At 43.9% G+C, this 23,250-nt stretch overlaps 1 protein-coding gene and 2 long non-coding RNA genes across 7 annotated transcripts in view; 2 read left to right on the forward strand and 1 right to left on the reverse strand.

Annotated features, from left to right (window-relative positions):
• The first annotated feature begins 3,103 nt into the window (after positions 1 to 3,103).
• LOC310896106 lies at positions 3,104 to 11,188 on the forward strand. Its single transcript, XR_014581179.1, has 2 exons — positions 3,104 to 3,232; positions 8,593 to 11,188. It is a non-coding gene; the product is annotated as an uncharacterized lncRNA (long non-coding RNA).
• LOC310896101 lies at positions 3,177 to 11,825 on the reverse strand. Its single transcript, XR_014581172.1, has 3 exons — positions 11,723 to 11,825; positions 4,443 to 4,588; positions 3,177 to 3,261 (listed from the first exon to the last, which is right to left on the reverse strand). It is a non-coding gene; the product is annotated as an uncharacterized lncRNA (long non-coding RNA).
• The window catches only part of IQSEC3 (IQ motif and Sec7 domain ArfGEF 3), a 103,155-nt gene continuing 91,505 nt past the window's right edge, over positions 11,601 to 23,250 (forward strand). For 4 of the 5 annotated variants that reach the window (XM_083827944.1, XM_083827947.1, XM_083827946.1 and 1 more), the window contains exon 1: positions 11,601 to 12,201. In XM_083827944.1, the coding sequence (XP_083684070.1) occupies positions 11,681 to 12,201 (521 nt within the window). In that variant the 5' untranslated portion in view covers positions 11,601 to 11,680. The remainder of the gene's footprint in view (positions 12,202 to 23,250) is intronic. The other variant, XM_083827948.1, reaches the window with a different exon arrangement.

A 23,250-nucleotide genomic window follows, 5' to 3' on the forward strand; every position in this document is an offset into this window, starting at 1 on the left:
TGAGAAATGGACTACATTTGTGTCCTACACTGTGGACTACACTACATCTGTGCCACCTCTGTGGCATGTGACACGGTTCTGTTGTGGTCCATCCCAGCATCCTGATCAGGAACTGCTGAAACAGAAGGGTTGTAGCTGGGTGATGGTGCAGGACTCTCCCCTCTCTTCCTACCAGCCTTAGGACTTCATCTGTGAAATTGGGATCTCCAAACGCTTTGTTGGGAAAAAAGAAAAGTATTTTGGCATTCCTATGTCGTCCTCATTGTTTTAAATGTCCATAATGTTCAGTGAGTGCATTTAAAATTCACAAATAATTTTGCATTGACTGAATGCTTATTTTGGCAAATTAACAATTTATGACAAACAATTAACTACATCAGTTTCAACATGACCTTCTGTAGTGGGTGAGCACATCCACTCAAATGAGCCAGGAACAAAGAATTTTCAGCAGGAAGGAAGATAGGACCCCAGCCAAGCTCCAAGCCTCTCAGTTCAGGCTGAGTTTCAATCAAAAACAAAGACATGATCTCAAATCCATACTGATCATGAATATATCCTGTTCAATGCCGAGAATCAAGGCTGAGCCCAAAAATCCAATGAGGTTGTTCAGGCAGCCCTCTCTATCCATTTTTGTCAGAGTATTTTGCTGCCAGGCAGGGAAGCTGTGCTGGAATTGCAGTGACAAGCTGCATCCTGCTCTGACTGCCGAGACCGCACAGGTCTCCTCTGCCTGCAAAAGCCTTGGGGTAGTCCTGCCTTTAAAAGCAGGTGGTGATGGATGTGGTGGTGAACGGGGAGGGGGTCTTCCAGCCTTGACCTTTCCAGCAGGCAGGGAAGTAGGCTAAGCGCAGAGATAGCTGGCACAGGTCAAGTCAAACAGCATTAGGAGCAAGAAGTTGGCCTGTAAGGAAAAGAGTCAAAGGACTCAGGACCTTCAAAAACAAACAAACGAACAAACATAAAAAAACAACAAACAGCTGTGAGTAGGAAAGAATATTTGAAAGGATGCAAATGGATAAACACAAAAGAAGAGGAGGAATTTGTTTGGGTAGCTTGAAATGAGCAAGGAGAACTTATCAGAAAGCAAATAAAAATATAGAACAGCTACAAGAATACTCCTTAAAATTCAGACTGACCTGGCAGCTATGGCGTTGGCTCCAGCAGGGAATAGGGGCAGCTCTTCTCTCTTATTGTGCTGAGTAGTATTTACAGTTGACAGCTCCTGATTTTATTTGGGATATTATCCCTGATAGCCATGCAAACTGTGGCACATTGCTCCATATTGACTCACTGCTACTTCAGAGCCACTAGAAAAGCAATGCAGACATCACACAGGGCGAGAGCTTGGCTCCCACTAAAGTCAATGAGAGCTTTACTCTCTGGCTTTACTGTCCTGTTGCGAACTGTTGCCTTTAGCTCCACATTTCCCATAAAAGAGCATTTGCACTTTCCAGGAGCCCACTGAATGAATGGTCTGATGGCTGCAGCATCACTGTTCAAGCAGGGACAAGTTCCAGTCAGAGCTAGCTACCAGTTCGGCTGAAGCAGCAGTGACACCACTGAAGTGCCAGCAAGGATGAAGAGGGTTAATTAGCACAGTGCTAAAAATGCCAACAGTTGCCAGAATATCATCTCCACGTGATTTCCCATCACAGTAACTCCTTGGGTTTAGCTAAGCCTGCACGAGCAATGAGGAGGTAGTTTTTGCTCCTACTCCTCTTTGGAGCCCCAGCCAGGACAGGCAGACTGTCACGCTGGGAGTGTTACAGTCTCTCTGAATATAACCAGGCTGCTTGGCCTTGAGTGTGCACCATTGCCTGCACAGAAGGGATGGAAATACAACAAATTAATGCCCCAAACAACATTGTTTCAGTCACAGGCAGTTTGTTGTTGTTGTTGTTGTTGTTTTTTCCTATGCCTGTTCTATTCAGCTCGGTATAATACTGCTTATGTCCTAAAATCTACGCTGTGAAACACAGAATGTACATTATGGAAGAATTCCTGCTGCTGCTACAGCTTCAGCCTCTCCATTTCCAAAAGCTTGGGACTGTATATCCATCACTTGCATGATGCATTAGTGCCAGGTTTGCAATAAGAAACGTTTTATTTAGCTCCTCCTGAAAACTGACTCAATCTCACTTTTTAACCTGACTGGCTTCACTCTGCAACCACCAGGGTCAAAGAATACTATGTCCCATTTTTTTTTCTCAAGAGAGCAAAGCTCATGGAGTATCAACAGAATGTATCTGCATCTGAAAGACTGATAAAAGTACACAACTGCAGGCAGCTGCTCCAGTTAGACAGACTTCTGTGTGTGGCCTGAACCCACTGATTTCAAAATGATGTCTCATGTGCCTACTTGTCTGGAGCAGTTTACAGGATTGGGGTCAGAGTTTCAGCTACCAGGGGAAGCCTCTCTCTCACCCCTGCCTCCAGTTTTTTCTTATGATCATCATATTTCTATCATCTTTAGTAGCACTAATGCAGCCTGATCCCTCTAAACTATGTCATACTGGTAGAAGGGGAAAATATGCCCGTCTGTTCTCTCCTTCTTTCTATTCTCTCTCTCTCTCTCTCTTTAAAACCTGTTAGGTGTGATGACCTGCATGAGAGTGCTGGATTTATTTGGGGAGATTTGGCTGCTAATTCATATGTACTAGGACTGAAAGACATGATCTGAATTTGGGATGCCTGTCTATTAATAATCAGTTTGTTATCTTAATAAATATTTGTGATGTGTTTATCTGACACAGATGACATGTTTATTATTACAAATAGGCTTATTGGTCATGATTCACATTGGTCTCTATTATTTTGGACTGTTTTCATTTATCTGTAGGCAGCTCATGCTGTTTTATATATTCTGTCACAGTTGGTTGTGTTTTGCCTTTTTGTGCTGATCTCTGTAAAAAAAACGCAGCACGTAGGAAATTAAAAAACAATGAGAATGTTTCCAAAATCATCACTGTACCACATCCATCCAGCAGTAATTTAAATGTGTATGAAACAGAGTACAAACCTAAACAGATGGGAAGCTTTTAAACAAAACATAACTTAAGACATCAGCAAATGACGCTGGCTACTTTGGGATACAGACCTGAAACTAAGACAGAGTCAATGGAAGGACTAGTTTTGTCTTTTGACCCAGGCCCAGGTACCTACAGGCTCCTGTGCTGTGATATCTTTGGAGAGAGGATCCTGTTTGCACATGTGGCCTTGATCCCTCATTCAGGTATGTGATCCTGCCGTCGTTCCTCAGTTCTGCACGGAAAGTGTGCCAGGTAAGTACAACTGGAGCAAAACTCTGAGACTCCCTGCTACAGGGTGATGTGGATGCTAAACATTCAGACAGGCTCAAGGGGAGACCAGCCAAGCTGGTAGATATGTACTGAGGGGCTTTTTAATGCACGGGTATCACCTCTGGCTCAGGAATTCTGTTTGGAAGCATATTTGGGGAAAGTATCATTTTGTGCTGCTCCCACTGTAATTCTCTTTCATAGGTATCTGCTTTTGACTGTTAATTTATATGTTCTTAAAGTCTTACACAGTGGATTTCAACCTAACTATTAACTCTTTTGAGTCTTCCTTTCAACCACACTCAGCATGTCTTTATAACAAACATTCAGCCAATCTCTCCAGTTTGCTGAGAAACACTTCAGAAACCTCCTGTCCTCCCACCTTTCTGCCTGCTTCTGAACACTCACTTCTCTTTCACAGCTTCTACAGCAGTCTTGCCCCGCAGACCAAACATCAGCCTGCCGCCGGCCTCAGTTCTGCTCACCCCAATGACTAACAGACTATTCATCCCTCACCCTGTCAATTCTGCATGTTTCCCTATTTTTCATGTTTCCCAATTCACATCAATTTTCTTTCCCCACCATCCCCAACCTCTGTTACTGGTTTCAGCTCCTAAGCCCTCCCTCTCTGCCTCCAGAGATGGAACTCCTTATCCTTTGCCGTTTCTTTCTGCACCTTCCCAAGGTTAGTGCTGCAGAGAGTGCCGCAGGGCGAAGAAGTAACTCAACTGTCATCTCCGCATGGGACAGAAATAAGGAGCAGAGCTGCTGTGAGCTTTTGTTTTCCCTTTTTTCTTTTCTTCCATCCTTTAAAAATGAGTGTAGTGTTGTTTGAGAAAGTACTTATGCCCACTCTCTGAAAAGGTCTGATAGGATGCTTTTACATGGGGAAATGGGCAAATATAGTAACCAGCAAATCAGCGGAGAATTTATCTCTGGCCGAATTAAAATATTGTAAGGTTATAGCAGCTTGCTTTGCTAGTAGATTCACTTCAACCACTGCCAGAATCCCATCACTTGTGAAGAAATTCACAAGACAAAGTAGCATGCACCCAGAGCCTGTGTGTAATCATCACACCTTCCTTGTGTTAAGCTAATGCACACTACACAAAAGCTAGAGCTGTGTTCTACCATTATCTGACCCACCTCCTGCCTTCTGCAGCTGGGCCCCCCAAAGCAGAGTGGTCCCTTGTGTCCTTTGCCAGAGGCTGTGCAGTCAGAGGCCTGGCTGTACAGAGTCAGTTGCAGGAGCGTGGATGGTGGTAGCTGTCTGAAGCAATTCCACCATGTTCCTGAAATAAGAGTCAGAAACAAGTTCTTTTCGTTTAGAGTCACAGGTTCTCCCTTTTGCCTCTTCATTTGCTCCTTAAAATTCTTTTAGACACTAAAATACCCCACAGAAATATTTATCACAAGTCAGCATGTCTGAGCACAAGCGACCCTACTGATAAGCAAATTTGAAGGCCAAGGTTAACCTGAGCAGAAGCCTGACCTCATAAATAATGAGCAGCAAAAGTCAGGAACACATCTGAGCAGAGATCTCTTCAGCAAACATTTGGCCTGCCTCTAGGTGGACCATACTGTGCATCAGCAAATATGAAGAATTACCTCAAAATCCAAAAGAATTACTTAACTTTTAAAAAATGGTATCATTTGAAGAGTTCAGTCTGTTTAGCTTGCTAAAAATAATATCATCAGGTGATCTGATCAGTTACCTTCAAGGAAAGAAAAGCTTTAGGACTAGAGAGCTCTTTATCCTAGAGGAGAATGGCGTAAATACAGCAGGAAAGTAAAAAGCATAGATTCAAATGAGAAAAATATTCCAACTTGTCAACACTGACAGGGATTAACTACTGGGACACACTATCAAGGAATGAGACAAGTTCTCTATTTTTTACTACCTTCATATTTGCACCAGAGGCATTTGTGGAGATAGATTGCTCATAAACTCAAGTTCCAGTTTCAATGGCTGCATGGGATTATATGGTATGTAGCGTGTCAGGCCAGATGCTTTATTGATTTGTCCTGGCCTTAATTTCCCTGAAAAGTCAGCATCTGCTTACCCGTTACGCAACAGGAGTACAGACCAAACAAGCCACTCTTCCAAGGTGAAACAGGACGCCGCTGTGGGGCTGAAATCAGAGAGCAGAGTCAAGAGCAGTGCTCCCTCTACTTCGGATGAGGATTGACTCAAGGCAGGAGGAGCCCTCTGGCATCCTGGTTTTGCTTCTGCACCTAAAGGCCAGGCGGTATAGTCTGCACTCTTACCTACATTCTGTAACCTGAAATCTGCAACAAGGTGAACTTTCTCTCTCATGTTATGGCTGTCAAATTGTTAACTCACACAGGTATCACAGAATCAGAAGCAAAGGGAAAATACCTTGCTCTAGAAACCGAACATAAAATGCTGAGATGTGGTAAGGATGAATACTTCGGTTTCTTTCATTACATTTTTTTTTCTCTTCAGTGGAGTACAGCTAAGCTGACATATAAATTTATTAAACAGCTGCTCATCAGAAAAATGGTATATTGTAGCCTTAACTGAAATTTATCCTGTTCATGGATTTTTTTTTAATTTATTTCTTGATTTTCTTGACTATATTTGATCTCTGCCACTGCAGAAAAATCTTCTACTTGGAGTATGAGTTTAGACTTAACATTTTTCCATTCTTTTTTTTCATTTTTTTTCCCTGTGTATATTATGCAAGGTCAGATCACACAAACTTGTCTCATCTGAAAATCCCTGTTTAATTCAGCGGGACTGGTCAGATAAGATTTGGAGAATCATGCTCATATTCCACCTTTTTCACTTTACTGCAGTATTTACAAAAGACTCAACAACTGTCAGTTCAAACAAAAACCTGACTGACACTGAATAAATGTCTCCGCATAGCTTTTGCTCTCTAAAATTAATCAATTAAGTGGGCAAAGCTTCACTTCATGAAAAAGACAGGACATAATGTAACATTCAGCAACATTAAAAAGGAAAATGCACTCCAAAGAGGGACTTTGATTCCTTTTAAGTTGCAGTAAATAATGCAAGGTTGCAATAGCACATTTCAGGTACACTCAAGATTTTAAAATGTGTCAAAACTACACGTCTCAGCTAAGGCTACAATACTGAATTTGTACCTTTTTCTTGATGAGCAGCTGTTTTAAAATATTTATATGTCAGCTTAGCTGTACTCCACTGAAGAGAAAAAAAAAAAAAGAAGCAAAGAAAGAAACTGAAGTATTTCTCCTTATCACACCTCGGCTCTTTATGTTTGATTTACAGAACAAGATATTTTCCCTTTGCTTCTGATTTTTTGATACCTGTGTGAATTAACAATTCGACAGCCATAACATGAGAGAGACAGTTCACTTGTTACAGATTTCAGGTTACAGAACGTAGGTAGTGTAGAGTGCAGACTATACCGCCTGGCCTTTAGGTGCAGAAGCAAAACCAGGATGCCAGAGGGCTCCTCCTGCCTTGAGTCAATCCTCATCTGAAGTAGAGGGAGCACTGCTCTTGACTCTGTGCTTTCTGATTACAGACCCACAGCGGCGTCCTATGTGATCATGGGCAACACACTTTACTTGGTCTTAGCTTCAGTTTACCCATCTATTTAACAGGTGTAAGCAGATACTGACTTGGCTTAGACTCAGGATGGTGAAACATCTCTCATTGATCTGAACAGTTTTGGATGAGGCCTTAAGTGAAAGAAGCCTGAGTGAAAGAAGCATTTAGGAGATGCAGATTTTTTTTCCCATCCATGAATTATGCATGAGTACATTGTGATTGTCTTGATTCTATCCTCTATTTTGAAATTATTCATCTAATTCCTTCAGAAATTTTTTGGTCTGTAGGCTGTTTGCAAGTAGTTTTGAGAATGTCTACTCAAGCAGCTGCTAACTTCCAGGTGGGGGTGGAAAAGACCCATCTTCCCCCAGAAAGCAGAAAGGACAGGTGTCAACACAAGACTGTGATCATTCCCTTCCCTTCCCTTCCCTTCCCTTCCCTGCCCTGCCCTGCCCTGCCCTGCCCTGCCCTGCCCTGCCCTGCCCTCTTTAATTCATTTTTTTAAAGACTATATGTGTTATGCTTCCATATGTTCTTCTTATCCCTCTTAAGAACTGGATGAGAACGGACACAGTGGAAAACAACACTGGGTGTAGTGATTTCACTCAAAATTCCGCCACAGTTTCTTTAAGGTCAACAGGAAGTAGGGGAGAACATGTTAGCTTAACTAAGGTGGGTTGGCCAACATTAAATCTGCCATTCCTTGAGCTCTAAGGACTTGACCTTGAACACCAATAATCTATGTTGTATTCAGGTGTCCTTGTACAAAATTCTCCTTCTCCTAAAAGTGAGACAATAGTAATACATGTCTTATAAAAGTATGTATAAAAACCAACCAAACAATGAAAACAGAACAAAACGAAACAAAACAAAAAAACCACAAATCTATCATAAAATTATGATAATAAGACCACAAAACCATAGCTGGGAACCTAAACTGTGTGCCCTGCATCTCTGACTGGTAGTACTTTGGATACTGAACTACTAGTAGAAAGTCATTACCTTGCAAGCCCTGAACCAGGTACATGCTGGAGAATGAGATCAATGCAAGAAATGGAGAGAAGACTGCCTGGGTTTCTTGTGAGAAGCTCCTGTCCAGGAGAAGATGTAATTGTGAGGAAGGAAATGCCTTGAACAGAATTTCAAATGGAAAAATACATGAAGTTCCTACTGGTCAGAAGGCTGGAACAATTTGCTTGCAAATTGTGAGCTGTTGTAAATTGAAGAGGGATTAGAACCTCTCAAAAAAAGTTACAAGAACGCTCTGCAGTATTTTTTTTTTCTGCAGATGAACGACCTGAAGATGTTACTACCTTCTGTGTCATGTACGCTTATTAATATACTAATTTATGGATTCACTCTACTCTGACTGAAGTAAATATCTAAATAAATATAAAATTCAATCCTGTAATATTAGACCTTTCCATGAAATCCTAGGGCTTGATTCATTTGCATTTTGCTTTGTTTATATAATGCATGCTTATTTTAATTACTATTGCTGCACTTTAATTGTAATTCTGTGTGCAATGCCCGAGCACCTTGCTAAGTGGATAAGGGAAGCACTTTATTCCATAATAACATAATTAATCCATTATTATTCATTATTATTTTTTTTCTGGAATGGACTGAAAAGAATCAGGACTTTGAAAAACACAATACCAACAAATTATCTATAGCGAAAATAATTTTAACAGAATTCATACTTTCATCATCTTCACCATTGTTTTCCTCTAGATATCATCTCTCCTAAATGGAGAAGCAGCAGCATTTAATGACCTGAAGATTGGGCTAAATGCCAAAGATGCTCGAAATCAGAGATCACCCACCCCGTCCCCTGCCCAGCTTCCTGTGTGGCCTTGGACAAGTCATTGAATCACTCTGTGACCCCATTTCCCTATTTCTGATGGCTGCAATCCTAGCATTCACCTTCAACGGAACGGTAAAGCTTACTTCACTAATGTGCAGAACTTTGCAAATGATATATACTAGGTACAGTGGCAGCGTAATCAAAGGGACACAATGATGGCTGGATAAAAGAGGAGGCGTTTCCTAGCTATGCAGGATTCTTGCTTACCGAGCAAAAGAAGACATTCAATTTCTTCTGATATCCTTGCAGATTCCTCTTGAATGAATACCCTCTCTTCATTGAATTTTCTTGTTAGGAAGGATTATGCAACTCTATTACCTCTTGAAATTTTGTAAGTAGATCCCTGCATAGTCTTTTATGTTAGGCACAAAAGCATTGTGCTGCATTTTCCTTTGGCACATGCTCTCTGTGGAAACCTGGAAGGTCAGGGCTGGTCTTACCATTTTTGTCTGCCAGTCCCCAGACCCACACAGAAAACTGGTTTCTGTCTGATTCTCCTAGCTCATTCATTTTTAACTTACCAATCTATGGCTGTAGGTCCTTGTCTGTTTTATTTATGACAAAAAATTATGAGTAGAAACTGGGCTAATGAGGCTGGTCAAGCAAATAAAGACTGCAAAAAAAGCTAATAAATATATCAAGTCCATTCCAGACAGTAAAATTCACGTTGCCTGATGAGCATTCAAGCACCATGACACAGGACTTCCAAGCTGTATTGTCCCATCCCTGGTCTTCCACACCAGGACACTTTTTAGTTACTATTACCTTAAGAATACGTACCACAACCTGTCTTACTGTATATGGATAGGCCAGCACAATGTCTATGGCCCTTATTTCGTCGTTGCTTTTATCCAGGTGGGCAGAAAAGGAACATTATGTCCAACATGAAGATAGTACTGCGCACAGAGCTAGCCCCTAAGTGTTGAAACAGCCTGTTCCGTTCTGCAAGAGAAACAATCCCTGCCTAAAGTCTCTCCTAATGAGGACAAGGGAGCTCTCTTATCTTTGTGTGTGTGCGTATGTACGTACACCAACGTACCCACAGCTACCCCATGTTCTTTCCCAGAATTCTTTTCCATGCCAAAAGTACATGATTTCCTCTAGTTTCCCTGGACTCCATTCCTGTGAGACAGGACTGAACTGATGCTGCTCAGCAGTGTCTCTTAAAAGCAGGCAGCATACCAGCACAGTTTCCTAAATGATCATTTCTACTCTTACCCCAAAATGTCTTAGGTGCTTTCATCTTCCCTGTGTTTCTGCGTGTGCCTTTTTTCACATTCCCCTACAACCATCTCTCACCTTGCTACACAACGCTAGTTCCTGTTCAGTGGACCCCCCCTCACAAGACAGTAATGGCACACCAGGCAGTGAGGTGGAGAAAGGTCTCTCTTAAATATTTCCATTAAAATCATAAGTGTGGGGGATTTGAGTGCTCTTAGAGTTCACTCTGGGGTCTTCCCCTGACACACACGGGACATACTGCAGTGTTTCACGATCCCCCAAAGCCATCTCTAAGAGCTTGCAAGAGAACTGTGAATAGCAGTTCTTTTTTAGAAGTAATCTGTGAACGGTTTCTAATCCTGGTGATCCTGTTTGCATCAGTTTACATTCCCAAGGCTATCTGTGAACAGAAAGGACTGGAAATACACCTTTCCGCTCATCTGAGGCTGAGATTCTCCTTCACATTTCTTGGTTCCTCACTTCAGGAGCTCCTTGCTACGGTGCAGTTTTTGCGGATCTGAAAAGGCAAAATGAAAGTAGTTCTACCCTCAAAATGATCTATTTAAGAATAGTTGCTTTTCATTCTGTGGACCTGCAACTTTTGGATGCTCAGTCAAATCTACTGATGTGCTTGCCTAAAATCAGGTCTGCCTGCTTGCTACTCCTCCTGGACCTTCGGAGCCAACGGTGACTGACAAGGTTGCTGCTCTGTCACCCTCCACAGAGATCATCAAAATTCTTCACGGATCTACACTGGAGTCCCTGTAAATAAGCGGGCTGCCTTTACCTAGGCTACCTAGTAATGAATATGACAGAAAGCACACAGATTGTTTCCTCAGACCCAAGTTTGTAAGTTTGTGAACTCATAGGTGTGCATGAGGAAGGGCAAGGGACGGCATTTCTTGAGAAACGGACATCATCTGCAAAGAAATGAATAGTGGGGGCCCTGCCTGTCTTCTCTCTGCCCCACACGCCCAAGCGGAGCTCCGCACTTTGTCCCGTTTTCTTCCCAAGAAGCCAAAGGAGTCCAAAGATTCAGAGGAGCGGCGAACTCGTGGGGATGCGACAGGTTCCTCTGACATCCATTTTCCTCGGTAACTCCTTCCCTCCTGCGTGCTAACAAGGTAGCGTGAAAAACAGGACCGCTACCGACAGGGCAGCCAAAAACACCTCCAATTATTCCAGTTTGGTTAAGTGTAACCAAAAAAAAAAGAAAAAAAAATAATAAAAGAAACCACTAAGTCATGATGGGAATTAAAAAAAAAAAGGCACCACGCGGAAATGCCACCGAGGGAGGCCAGCAGACCGCGGCGGGCTGGCGGGGGGCTCCCATCAGGCGCTGCCTCCCCTCAGCACGGCGCTGACAGGGACAGGGGCACCGCTCGGTGTCCCCCCCCCTCAGCCGCCCCCCCCTCGGGGCCGGGACCCCCTCAGCACCCGCCCGCCCCCCTCCGTCCCCCGGCGCCTGCGCGGCGGGGCCGGGGCGGGCTCTCGGCGGCGGCGCCCCCCCCTCCCCCCCTCTCCCCCCCCACCAACGGCCGCCTCGCCCCCCCCGCGGCGCCACCGGGCGGCCGTTGGCCGGGCGCGTGCCCGCGCGGGCGGGCGGGCGAGCGCGCTCCGGCGGGTGCGTGCGCGCGCGCGCTCCGGCGGGTGCGTGCGGGCCGCCTCCCCGCAGCGAGGCGCCGCTCTGGCCGGCGGCCGGGCGGAGGGGGCCCGGCGGGTCCGCGCGGGGGCATGGAGAGCCTGCTGGAGAACCCGGTGCGCGCCGTGCTGTACCTGAAGGAGCTCACCGCCATCGTGCAGAACCAGCAGAGCCTCATCCACACCCAGCGGCAGCGCATCGACGAGCTGGAGCGGCGGCTGGACGAGCTGAGCACCGAGAACCGCAGCCTGCGCGGCCAGCAGCCGGCCCCCGGCGAGCCCCCCGCCGCCGCCGCGCCCCCCCCGGGACCGCCGCCCGAGCACCCCCCGGGGCCGCCGCCGCCTTCGCCGCCTTCCCCGCCGCCTCCGCCGGGCCGGCCCGAGCCGCTCCAGCACCACCAACAGCTCCCGGCTCCGCCGCAGCAGCAGCAGCCGCCCGCGGGGAAACCGGCGGCGGGGGGCGGCCCCGGGGGCGGCCGGGCGGCCGGGCACCAGCACCCCCCCGCGCAGCCCCCCGCGGAGAAGGAGGGCAGGGAGAAGGGGTGCTGCAGCGCCCTGCTCCACCACAAGACCCCGCCGGCCATCGGGAAGGGCATCCTGAGCAGGAGACCGGAGTGAGTGGGGGGCCCGGGGGCGAGGGGGAGCGGGGCTGTGCCCCCCCGCGGCGTGTGGGTGGCTGGGTGGGGGATCCCCGCTCCTTCCCTCCGTGCGCCCCTTCCCCGGGAGGGCAGGCAGAGCGCGAGGAGCAGAGCAGCCGGGGTGCCCCTGCCTCCCATCCCGCCTCCCCGCTGACCGCTTCTCTTTCAGGGGCAAGTGTCCGTGGCCCGCCTGAGCCCACCCGGGCTGCCCGCTCGCACAGCATCGTGCCCTCATCGCCTGACATAAATACATAAGTCTTGGAGCAAACACGAGCACGGTGTAGCCCAGGCAGGGGGAAGCATTCCTTCTGCTTGCCTGAAGTCACCGGCATCCGTCAAAAAGCCCATCGACCCTGGAAGGAAAATCCCAGCTCCCAGGAAGGAGCGGGGATTTTCCTGCCCTCCCTGATGTAAGGGGCGAGGGGACGCGTTACGTTGCGCATGATGCGTGTGGGTTCGCAGAGATACAGATGCCGTACATATGTTTGACATTTGCGACGCGTATCGCACGCGCGTGTGGGTTGCCTTTTTTTTTGGTGAGTGGCACCTGATACCGATCCAGCGCTTCAAAAGGACCAAGTATTTTTTTTGCTGGTCTTTCCCCTTCGGTGAAGAAAGCATGACTACTAGTGCTGAATACTGATAACGGTCTGTGTGCATGCATGTGTAGTAAACAAGGATGAGCATTCCTGCACTGTAGCTGGTGGAAGAGGCTACTACCGAGGAGTCGCATTTGCTTGGATTATGTGTCCCGTATATGCCGTCAGTTCGCCAGCTGGTAGTTACAACTGCACTCGGCATTGTGCTGGCCTTGGTTTAGGCACTTGGAAAGCAGGGGAATGTTTTCTGCTTGAAGCCGGTTAGTGAACTTAGGAAGGGAAGGTGATTAGTTTCTGATGTGGCTTCTTTCACGTGAGGAAGAAGCTAATGTAAGTAGTACAACTAGAGCTGCTTTTCCTTTCTGGAATGAGCCCTATTGTTTTGCTTATAGTAATGCCAACATAAAGTACGCAGGACAATGTATAGCCCCAAACGTCTTCCTTATCTCTTTTGACACTTTTTTTAAAAAAAGGGCCCCTTCTCTGTCGTGTTGGCTTTGAGCACAGAAGCATAGCTATGATATGGAGCTTGATTTTTGGACAGTGTAAGTAGAATTACACCACTTCACAACAGCAATCTATCACATGATTCTGTGAAAATCAGTAGAGAAATTACTATTGAAAGAAATACTATTAAAGGATTACGTACAGTCAAGGCATGCTTGGATCCCAAAAGACAGGTCCATACTCCTAAAATACTGCACTGTAATGATTCAGTTTTGCGATCGCACCTTAAAGGAAGCAAGTGTATTAAAATACTCAGAGTACTGATACAGGTAGTAAGCATTTGCAGGATCTGGCCCTTATTCATCATGCAGTGGATGAAGTTTTAAAAAGACGTGGAGCCAGATCCTGAGCTCATGCTGCTGTAAATCCAGAATGGCTTAGTTGAAGTCACTCAGTTGAAAACAGTGAGAAATCTGTATAAAAATGCATAATCAACCTCATTGTTTTTGAAATAGTGAACCCCTGCAGTGAGGGCTCTGTTAGAAATGTCGTATTAGCAAGGGCTTTCCTTTCTTCCGAACAGAGTTTCTAGCATATGTCATTACACAGATTGAAGAATCAATTTCTGTGCGTAAATCTAAATGTCTCTTCCTTATCCGAGCTTTTTTGTCGTGAGGTTTGGTTGGGACAAGAGTCGTGGATCTGTTCTACGTATCAAAAGGCACAAAGAGAAGTGCGTTAAGAACACAGCTGATCACTGACATATCGTACCACAATCTATAAATAACAGATAGATAGATAGATGGATGTAGCCTTTTTGTGGAGAGTCAGGGCTGCTGCTGGGGATAACAGAGCAATCCCTGCAGCGCTCTTCACCCACAAAGATTGAAATAGCCTGCTTCTGTTTCCTTCTATAGCATAGGCAAACCAAAGTCTTTGTATAGAAAGGGAAATAGGAAAGATGCAAAACAGTTTACAGTTCTCACTCCTGCAGGTTCCTTTTTTTCCCCTTGATTGTGTACACCGGGTTTCATCCTCTCTCATCTCTGACTGTTAGAAGGAAATCAAAGGGACTGCAAAGCCTAACTTAAAGGCAACTCGAATGTGGAGGATCTTTCACCACCTTTTTGACAGCATGCCCAGTATCCCTTATGATCCAGCTGGCCAACCTGAGAGTTGTATTTTGGCTTTTGCATGACAGCAGGGGACATGTACTTCAGTACCTACACAGATTAGGTGTCTGCGCTTCCTTCCTTCCTACGCAAATCTGAACGTGTTTTTCCCTGTAGTATAAACCCTGAAATTCAATGTCCTCTGTTTTTTTCCCCTTAGCCAAGAGTGTAAGAACTGGCTGCTCACTACAGAAAATGGCCACTCTAGACAGAACAGAAATGATATTTTAGCACGACAAGATGCAGTGGCTGAAATCAAGGGCTAAAGCAGCGCCCAGGCAGTGCCCGGCAATCACAACCCGGTGATGGGATTTCCTCTGCCTCTCACAAAACAGGAGGTTCTGGGCAGCATGTTTAAATGTACTGGTGGTGCCCCGTCTCACCTCAGACACAGCCCGGGGATTTTGCTCCATTTGATCTAGGATTGAGGTTTTTTGCAGCCCAGCTCACCTCAAGCCCTGGATAGAAGTCAAGAGCTGAGCTTTTGGACACATGTGACTATTCATGTCAAGTAGGGCAGTCTTCTGCAAGGGGCTTGGAAGAAAAAAACAACAGAATCATCTCTTCTTTTTAAGGGAAGTTCAGTCTTACTTTCGTTGTTAGCTCTCTTTAAAACTAATACAATTTTTGTTGTTGCTGTGTGTGTGTGTTTTTTATTTTTAATAAGAGAATTACATTTTTAAAGAGAATAAAAACACAATCCCTCCTCTAGAAGGGAAGAATTCCTGAGTTTTTGCAGAGGCACGCTAATTGTTGCCGCATGTTGCCTGAGAAAAGGTAGCACTGAGCTTACCTATGAAAGGAGAGACAGGAAGAAAGATTTTTGCAGAGATTCTGAGCAAGAATTAGGCTGATTATTATTCTGTGGCATCTGTCTCTTTCTACCTTAGGAATCTATTGCATAAGCGCCTCACAGCTTTAAAAACAAAAAAATAAGGTCATTCGTCATGGAATGTTTTGCTTCAAAAATACAGGTTGCTAAATTAGCATGGCTTAGATCACCCTTACTAGGCAGCCTCTTGTCTTAAGGGACCACCCGAAAGTATCGTCAAATGCTGTATGAATTTTCCTCCCCATCTTTATCAGAAAACTACCTTCTTTTCCAGTCCTCAGTACCCTTCATTGAGTATCAGAGAAATGCCACAGGGTTGAATTTAGCACATTAAGTCTAAATGGCCTGAATCTTGCAGTCTTTTTTTCAGTGGAACTCTCTCAGTGAAGCTCTGCCTATGGAAGGACTTCAGATTTTGAGCCCGTGCATTATCTGGAAAACTCACTTTGGTTAATACAATTAAATAATAGTTAACATTCGGTTGCTGTTTCTTCCATCGAAAGGTGTAGATGCAATTTATGAACATTCAGTGTAGCATTCAAGTCTTCTTTTAACCTTGTCACCAACACTGAAAGCAGGTGTAGAAACAGTATTTGTCTGGCACGACTTACAGAAGCTAAGTAGATCCTTTAAATTATTAGTCTCTGTTTGCTCTGCAAGATCGTCTCATCATGCAAAACAAACTCTTAAGACTCTTGGAAGAAATTTTCTAAAATCATGTTTTCCCAGAGGTCTTAGAACTCATTTGGATTTGCATTAGGCTGAAACCTATTTTATTTTATTTTGTATTGGTTTAGGACAGTATTTTTTATCTTATTAAAGAGGCGTGTTTTAAAAGATGCTGTTAGAGGCACCTAGTTGGTGCTGTGGTCTGAGGCTGTTTGCTGTATTTTTGTTTAATTTCAAAAGCTCAATTATGTAACTTTGAAATGAAGATATTGCATATGCAGAGGTGCTGTTTTCCATAATTTTTCTTTTTAACTATGCATTAATGTTCTATTCTATGGATTATCTCCAGGGTAAAGGCATTAGACAAAATCCCACAGATTTCAATGGGTACTAACAATAACTGTAAATATTATGGCTCACTATTAACATATTTTGCTATATTTGCGCATTGCACCAGCACACACAAAGAAAAAAAAAAGGAAAAAATAGGAAAAAAAAGAAAAAAGGGGAAAAAAAAGGCCAGAGCAACTCTGAATTGCCCGTGTACCCCAGATACCCATTCCATTCACTTTGGGTGCACAAGGAGTGCTACATATGCCCTCTGCTTTCATTCTTTTGGATTCAGATTTCCCTCAGCCTATTTCAGAGTCTAACTCCCTTGAGCTTTCACACACCAGAAATAGTTGCATTGGGGCTGCCCTGGGTTCTGAAAATCCCCGCTAGCAATGCACAGTTTCAGCATCAGAAGTTATTTGGAGTAGAGCGCTGTAAGCTGGTTTCAAATGACAGGGGTTTGCATTGGCATAGCTGCATGGATGCCAAAGCCCTGCTTAGACAAGAGTGAACTAAAGATTACAATGAGAGCAGAAAAGAAAGTAGAGTCTCTATGAATGTGTCCCATTTTAAGATATATCTGTACTGGTTCCATTCACATGGTAATCAGCCTAAGACATTCTTTAAGATACGAACACACCTGCGTCATATCTGCATCAGGGCCTATAAAGTCCCAGGCAAAAGGAATATGGAATTAATGATTCATAACAATATTATAAGAAATCACAGATGAGGCAAGAGAAGGAAAAAGTCTCAGCTTAGGAGGAGTTCAGGATGAAATTCTAGGTATAAAATTGCGTAGTAAAGATGGCATGAGGAATTCCCCCCACGGGGACAGGACTGCAATATGATGCTATATAATGTCCTGGCCAGAGAAACACACTATCAAGGCCTAAAAATGGCAGCCTTGGGAAGGAGTCTGTGTGCAGTACTGACTGTTGTGTTTGGGACAGATACTGCTGAGTTTGGTGTCCCGAGCCCAGCTAGAGCAGTCTAACAAAGACTCACGCTAACCTTAACAACAATAAGCCAGGGCTCAAAGCAACAGCAAAAAAGGTGAAATGTTTAATGCTTAAATGCAGGGCTGCATACGCATTGTTTTGTTTTTCTCGTGAGATGGAGATATTTTTATGTCACTCAGCTATACGCTCTGTTGCAGCCAGGATGCTCTTTGGTGGCAAGGGTACCTTTCTTGCACATGCTTTGTGTCGGCCCGCTTGGTGTCACTTTGGAGGTTAAGGCTTACGAGGGGACTTCAGGAGCAATGGGCTTGCATGGCAACACTGTTAGCAATCAAAAGAATTCATGCATAGCTGTTTGAAAATTGTATAAATGGAAAAATACCCCAGATGAATAGGTATTAAAGACACCTTTGAGAATTTCTGCCAGGTGACTCTTGGGCCGGCTGTCCCTTTCTTTGCAACACATGGAGCATGGAAGGACACGCATCGTTCTGAGATTGCAACAAGTGACTGATACTCCCTGTCCTTCACAAAAGGATGTGCACACGGGAATAGACAGTTTGGGCTTGGTACATACAGCTTATGCATGCAGCAAGTGGCTACTTATATGAGGCATAGATTGTACGCATTTTCACCTACACCCTAAACGAAATTATTTGCACCTTTATTCAGAGTAAGCCAGAGAAGTCTAGCCTTGGGATGCTTTTCTAGTCCTTGGATGATGCCAGACCGGAGCTTGTTAGCGGGCAGTTTGGTCTTTGATTAATCTCGGCATCTCTCTACTCATTCAAAGGAAGTGTTTACCTGATAAAACAAAAAATATTTCTGCAATATACCTATAAGTACCTATAGACAAATGGATGTGTTAGATTGTAGCGATATGCCTATCTTACTTTTTTTTTTCCTTCTGCGTTGTAATCCAAGTAGAAACAGTGAAAAAGAGATACTGTCTCTATCTTAATCTTTCTGTACCTAGGGTTTATAGACCCTCTGCTTTTGCTGTTATTTTCCGTATAATTGCCTTGGTGCTTTTTTCCCCTTTCTTTTAGTTCAATGATGTTTTTTTTTCTGTTATTTTTTTCTCTTTTTTTTCCACCTTCATTCTCTGGTATGAAACCTTTTGTTGTTTCTCCCTTAGGAAAACATTATAGAAAGGCAGAAATATTCCTCTGTATAACGGATGGAAAATATTTCATTTGACATAGATTACCTGTAGCCTGTAATCGTGGCTTGGTCCACATTCCATGGAACCATGTAAGAACAAATGAGCAAACGAGAAAATAGTCATTTATGGAGACAGAGCCTGAAATGTGACTTTTTTTCCTTTCCTTTCATACCTTTAAAATATATATATATCTAATTTTTTCCCCCAAAGAGTAGTATCCTGAAACAAACTAATAATATTCTTATACTCATCTATTCTGGAATTTGTCATTTCATTTATCTAAGCCCTAGGTGAGAAAATGAGAGTTGGATTTGTTTTGAGCAAAGGCTCTGTTTAAGAGGCAGAAAGATCTTAGTTAGAGTAGTGGACTAACAGTCTTAAGATCAAAGTTCAATCCCTCCTAAATGTATTTTTAACAGTCTTCTGATGCTGGACAGTCCCTTTCATCTCTGTATTTTTTAAGATCTGTAGCAAAGCAATTGGGGATATATTGTTACAGATAAGAGTGGGCAGACAGATCAGGAACAATCCTTTTTATAATTTCAGCATAGGAAGGAGTATAAATCTCCTGTCGTTACTTGCAATGTGTACTGCAAAGCAATATGTGTATTTGCACGTACGAGAGAGAATGTATTTGCATGAGCGTTTGCCTACCGTAAATGTCTAAGAGCAAAGTTGAAACAGCACCTAGCTTCTGTGCCTTTTACATACAGAAAAGCAAATTGTCAGCTGGAGGAAATCAGTGTATCTTTACTGACGTCAATACAGCCATGGCAATTTACATCACCTGAGGATCTGTACCAGATTTTGTGCATCTGTCCTCACACACAAATACATATGCATCCACTAGTGTAAATGGGTGTTGACAATAGCAATAGACAGGAACTGATCACAGAGATAACACTGAACAATGAGAAAGCCATTAAACAGCGTTCTGATCCTTCATCTACTAGGTTTGTAATATTTTCCTATGGTATTTTAATTTAAGTTAAGCGTTTTGCCGCTGCAGGCTTATAAATATATAGTTGTTCTGTTTTATAATGTTCTTTTTCTGTGCTCTACCTTTTGTATACACTCACAGGCTGCTTCTCACACAGGTATTATTTTTATTGCCTTTGCTGAGATTATGTCCATTGATCAGCTGTTGTTTTCATGTGCTCTGAAGTTATAACTTTCTGACAGGGATAGAAGGGAATCAATATTTTCCATGATTAGTCACGTCTGAGAAAGGGTATTTTGGGGAAATTGAGCTGATTTTGAATAAGAAAGAAAAAGTGACAAACCTTATCCTTCCTGCCCTCTTCTAGGTGAAAACAAGGGGGTCTGTGAGCTGCAGAGCTAACGAAGCTTGGCTTCCAAAAGATTTGTGTCATGGTGACGTTTTCTAATGCCTGACAAGATGTGAGTTCTGATCTACGCTTCTCCTGGTGCTGAGGCTTTTATAACATCTCTCTCCAACATGGAGACTTCAATGTGAAATGAGTTCAGCTCGCTCTGAAGGCTTTCCCTCAGTGGAGAACCTACAAAGTTCTCTCTGTTCCACACCACCAGCTATTTTCATGGAACTTGTAAGAGGTTAATCTCTCAGAGACCACCATTACTCGCTCAAACTTGGCTTAGTTACAAAGTAGGAACCAACACAGAGGCGCATATGCACATGTGCACAGACAGAAAGACAAAGACACATGATTAGAAGGAAAAAAGAAAAGAATATATGGTCACGGAAAACCTATTTTGCTTAGGAATCCAGGCAAAAAAAGACCCTAGATAGTTTTTAAATTAGCTCTCCAGTACCTCAAAGTGGCTGAGCAGTCCACTCCAAATTTATGACATTTTCATGGAGCTAGTGTTCTGTGCGCCTTTTAAAAGTCTTGGAATATTAAAATTACAAAGAATTGGGAAATTACTGGAGGAATCCAGTGGGCACTAGGTGAAGGTTTACCATTGGCAAATTAGTCCTCCCTGTTACTCCTCCTGGCTTCACATATGAAGTTGGTGGATCATCTTAATGCACCTGCCAGGATTTGCATGGTCATGGGCTGCTGCTGACACAATCAGTACTAAAGAGGTTGATTTATATTTGCAGTAAAGCATCTCTGTCATTCTCAAGACTAGTAGAAAATTGACACATAGAATGTTATGGATCTTAAGGAGGCTTGGGGTTTTCTGTGCTTTGGATGTTTTTCTAAATTTCTGACCATTCTATTAAAATTCAGGACCTTGCTGTCGATCCGTTTGTCTCTCTCATGTCGATTTCCAGGCAGTCCTCCAAAGCGGTTCACACTATTCTGCTCCAGTGAGAGAGTTGCTCTGACAGTACCTCCTTCAGCCTCAGCATCCAGCATCTTCTTGCTGCTGTGCCTGCATGGGCACCGCCTCTGTGGAACATTCTTGGATCTGCCTCCTGAAGAGGTGTGGTTTTGGCACTGAGATCCTTGGTGGATGCTATACGTGATGACATTTTGCAAAAGAGAGGTACCTCTCCAGATCTGTGGAGATTATTACCTTTCTTTCTACTTCATTTATGGAACCAAGCTCAAACCTTTCTTTCCTTTCTTTTACCCCTCTGTGAGAAATGCTGTTTCTGTCTCTGTTGGGCTGCTCCAGGAAAAGTTTCATCTCTTCAGTCAGTTCAGCATCCTCACAAATGCCCTTGTCTTTCATTTGCTGGTTTTTAATTTGCAAATCCATTCCCAGTAGGACACCAGTAAATTGCCTGTGTCTGCCTAGGTGCTCACATGGCCCCCTTCACCATAGTAACTGAGTATCTGGATTTGTCCTGAGGCCCCATGCTGATATCCATGCACACTGGACCACTAACCTTCATCTGAACTTGCAAAGAATCTGAGGAACCTCTCTTCTCTGAGAATTCCTTGGTTCTCATGCCAAAGACCTCTCTACAAGCAGTTTTCTTCAATAATGTTTTGAGCCAATAAACCTATATCAAGTCAAACTCCTAATATAGATAGACCGAATGGCTCTGATCAGTAATTTGCACTGTTTTAAACTCCAGGTAAGTCTAAGAGACAGATTCACTTATCAATTAAATGCAACTAAGTGGCTGAACTCAGTTAACATATTTGAAGGGATGTGAGATAACACTCATACTTATCATCTACGTTAACAGTTCTACTTGAACTGACTTCTGTCCCACCACTGGAGCTAGTTCATTTGAGTTAGCTGTTAGCCTATCACGTTCTGTGCATGCTTGCCATGCCACTCATTTGGGATGGCACAGCCAACTGCTGTAATGTTTCCCCCAAGAATTCTTTATTACTCATTTGGGAAAATACTGATCTCCGTGTTAGCTGCAGCAACATCCACTGCTGGTCCCTTGTTTCTGCCAAGAAAGGAGTGTTTGTCAAGCTGAATACATAAATATTTGACTTAGTAGACACGCTCTGGTTGGAACTATTATATCACCTCTGTCACCTCATTTACCATGGCTCTTATGCTGACAAGAAGACAGGGAATACCAGATTGTGTCCTTGATGGATGAAAAGCATTGGCAAACTCCCCCCCCCCAAAAAAAAAAAACAAAACACAGAAAACAACCCACATTATCAGACATTTAAAGGTGTTTTCCCTCCCGAATATGGAGGAAAGAATCTACTCCTTTTTTAAGGAAGGGATCAGACTTATGCTGAACTCGAGTTGCTTTCAGCAAGTTATTTTAATGGTCAGCAGAAGAGAGGAAATATTAGTAACGGGAAGAATGGAAGAAGAGGATGAGAGGCATCTACTGTGTGTCTCTACTCTCTGCTAAGGGCAACCTTTAGGCGGATTTTAAGTCTGTATTAACCTGCTCTTCAAATCCCAATCCTGAAAGCATGGCTGTGGCATTGCCTCAGGACTGCATCCCAGGGGTGTGAGCATCTGCATGCTCTCCAAAGCCTGCGCAGCAGTCACAGAATAGGTATACCATGCTTCTGGGTTCTGCAGAGGTTGTCTGTGCACGGAGATACAAGCCAGCAGAGGAGTGGACAGCAATGCAGAGGAGTTAAAAGGGTAAGGAGAAACTGGGAAACTAGATTGCAGGAGTACCAGGAGCCTCAGTAACCTTACCCTGCAGGGGCTGTGAAGTGCTTGAATGCCTGGTTCTTTTATGTGTGTGACTGTAATGATACTTTAATGTAGCTGGGGGGAGGGAAGGAATGACAGGGGTTTATGTTCTATTTTTATGAGGCTTCCTACTCAGGAGAAATTATTAATAAACAGCACACACTGAACATTACTCTTAACAGATACTGACTGCTTGAAGCTACCTTTCCAGTCTGCAAGCCCTGTGCTCAAGGAAGGAGCATGCTACTGTATGCCCAGAGTCTATGTGGCTAGCTCTCATCACTGTGGGATGTGAGTTTTTTGGATCTCATGAAGAAATTTAACAGGCATTTTGACCAAGCAGTTTAGCCTGATGGCTGTGTGGGAGATTTCCAAGAGGTATCCGGAGTGCTAGGAGAAGACAGTGGAATAGGCTGGAGAGAGCATCCCTTTCAGGATGCCCCCGCCTGACATTAGCACCTGCTTTTCAGACTAGATGTTGGGGACCATAGCCACCTTCAACCTTTCACAGGATGTACGCACAGAGAACAAGTCCCTGTCCACATGCTGGTGTAAATCTGTCAGTGTGTTCCTCTCACTATTTTGTCTAACTGACAGCAGGGCCCATTCTTAATTGTCTTCCTCTTCTGAAGTTGTTCTCTCTTTTGTGACATGGGTTTGAAATGCTAGCAAATCCTCACTGAGCAGTTCACATTCCAGTACCTCAAGCACAAATGATAATATGACTTACAAAACACTAAGGAATCAGGGCCATTCTTCTGCTGCCTTTTTTTTTTTTTTCTCC

The sequence above is a fragment of the Anser anser genome, assembly GCF_964211835.1.
Source record: "Anser anser genome assembly, chromosome: 1".
NCBI lineage: Eukaryota > Metazoa > Chordata > Aves > Anseriformes > Anatidae > Anser > Anser anser.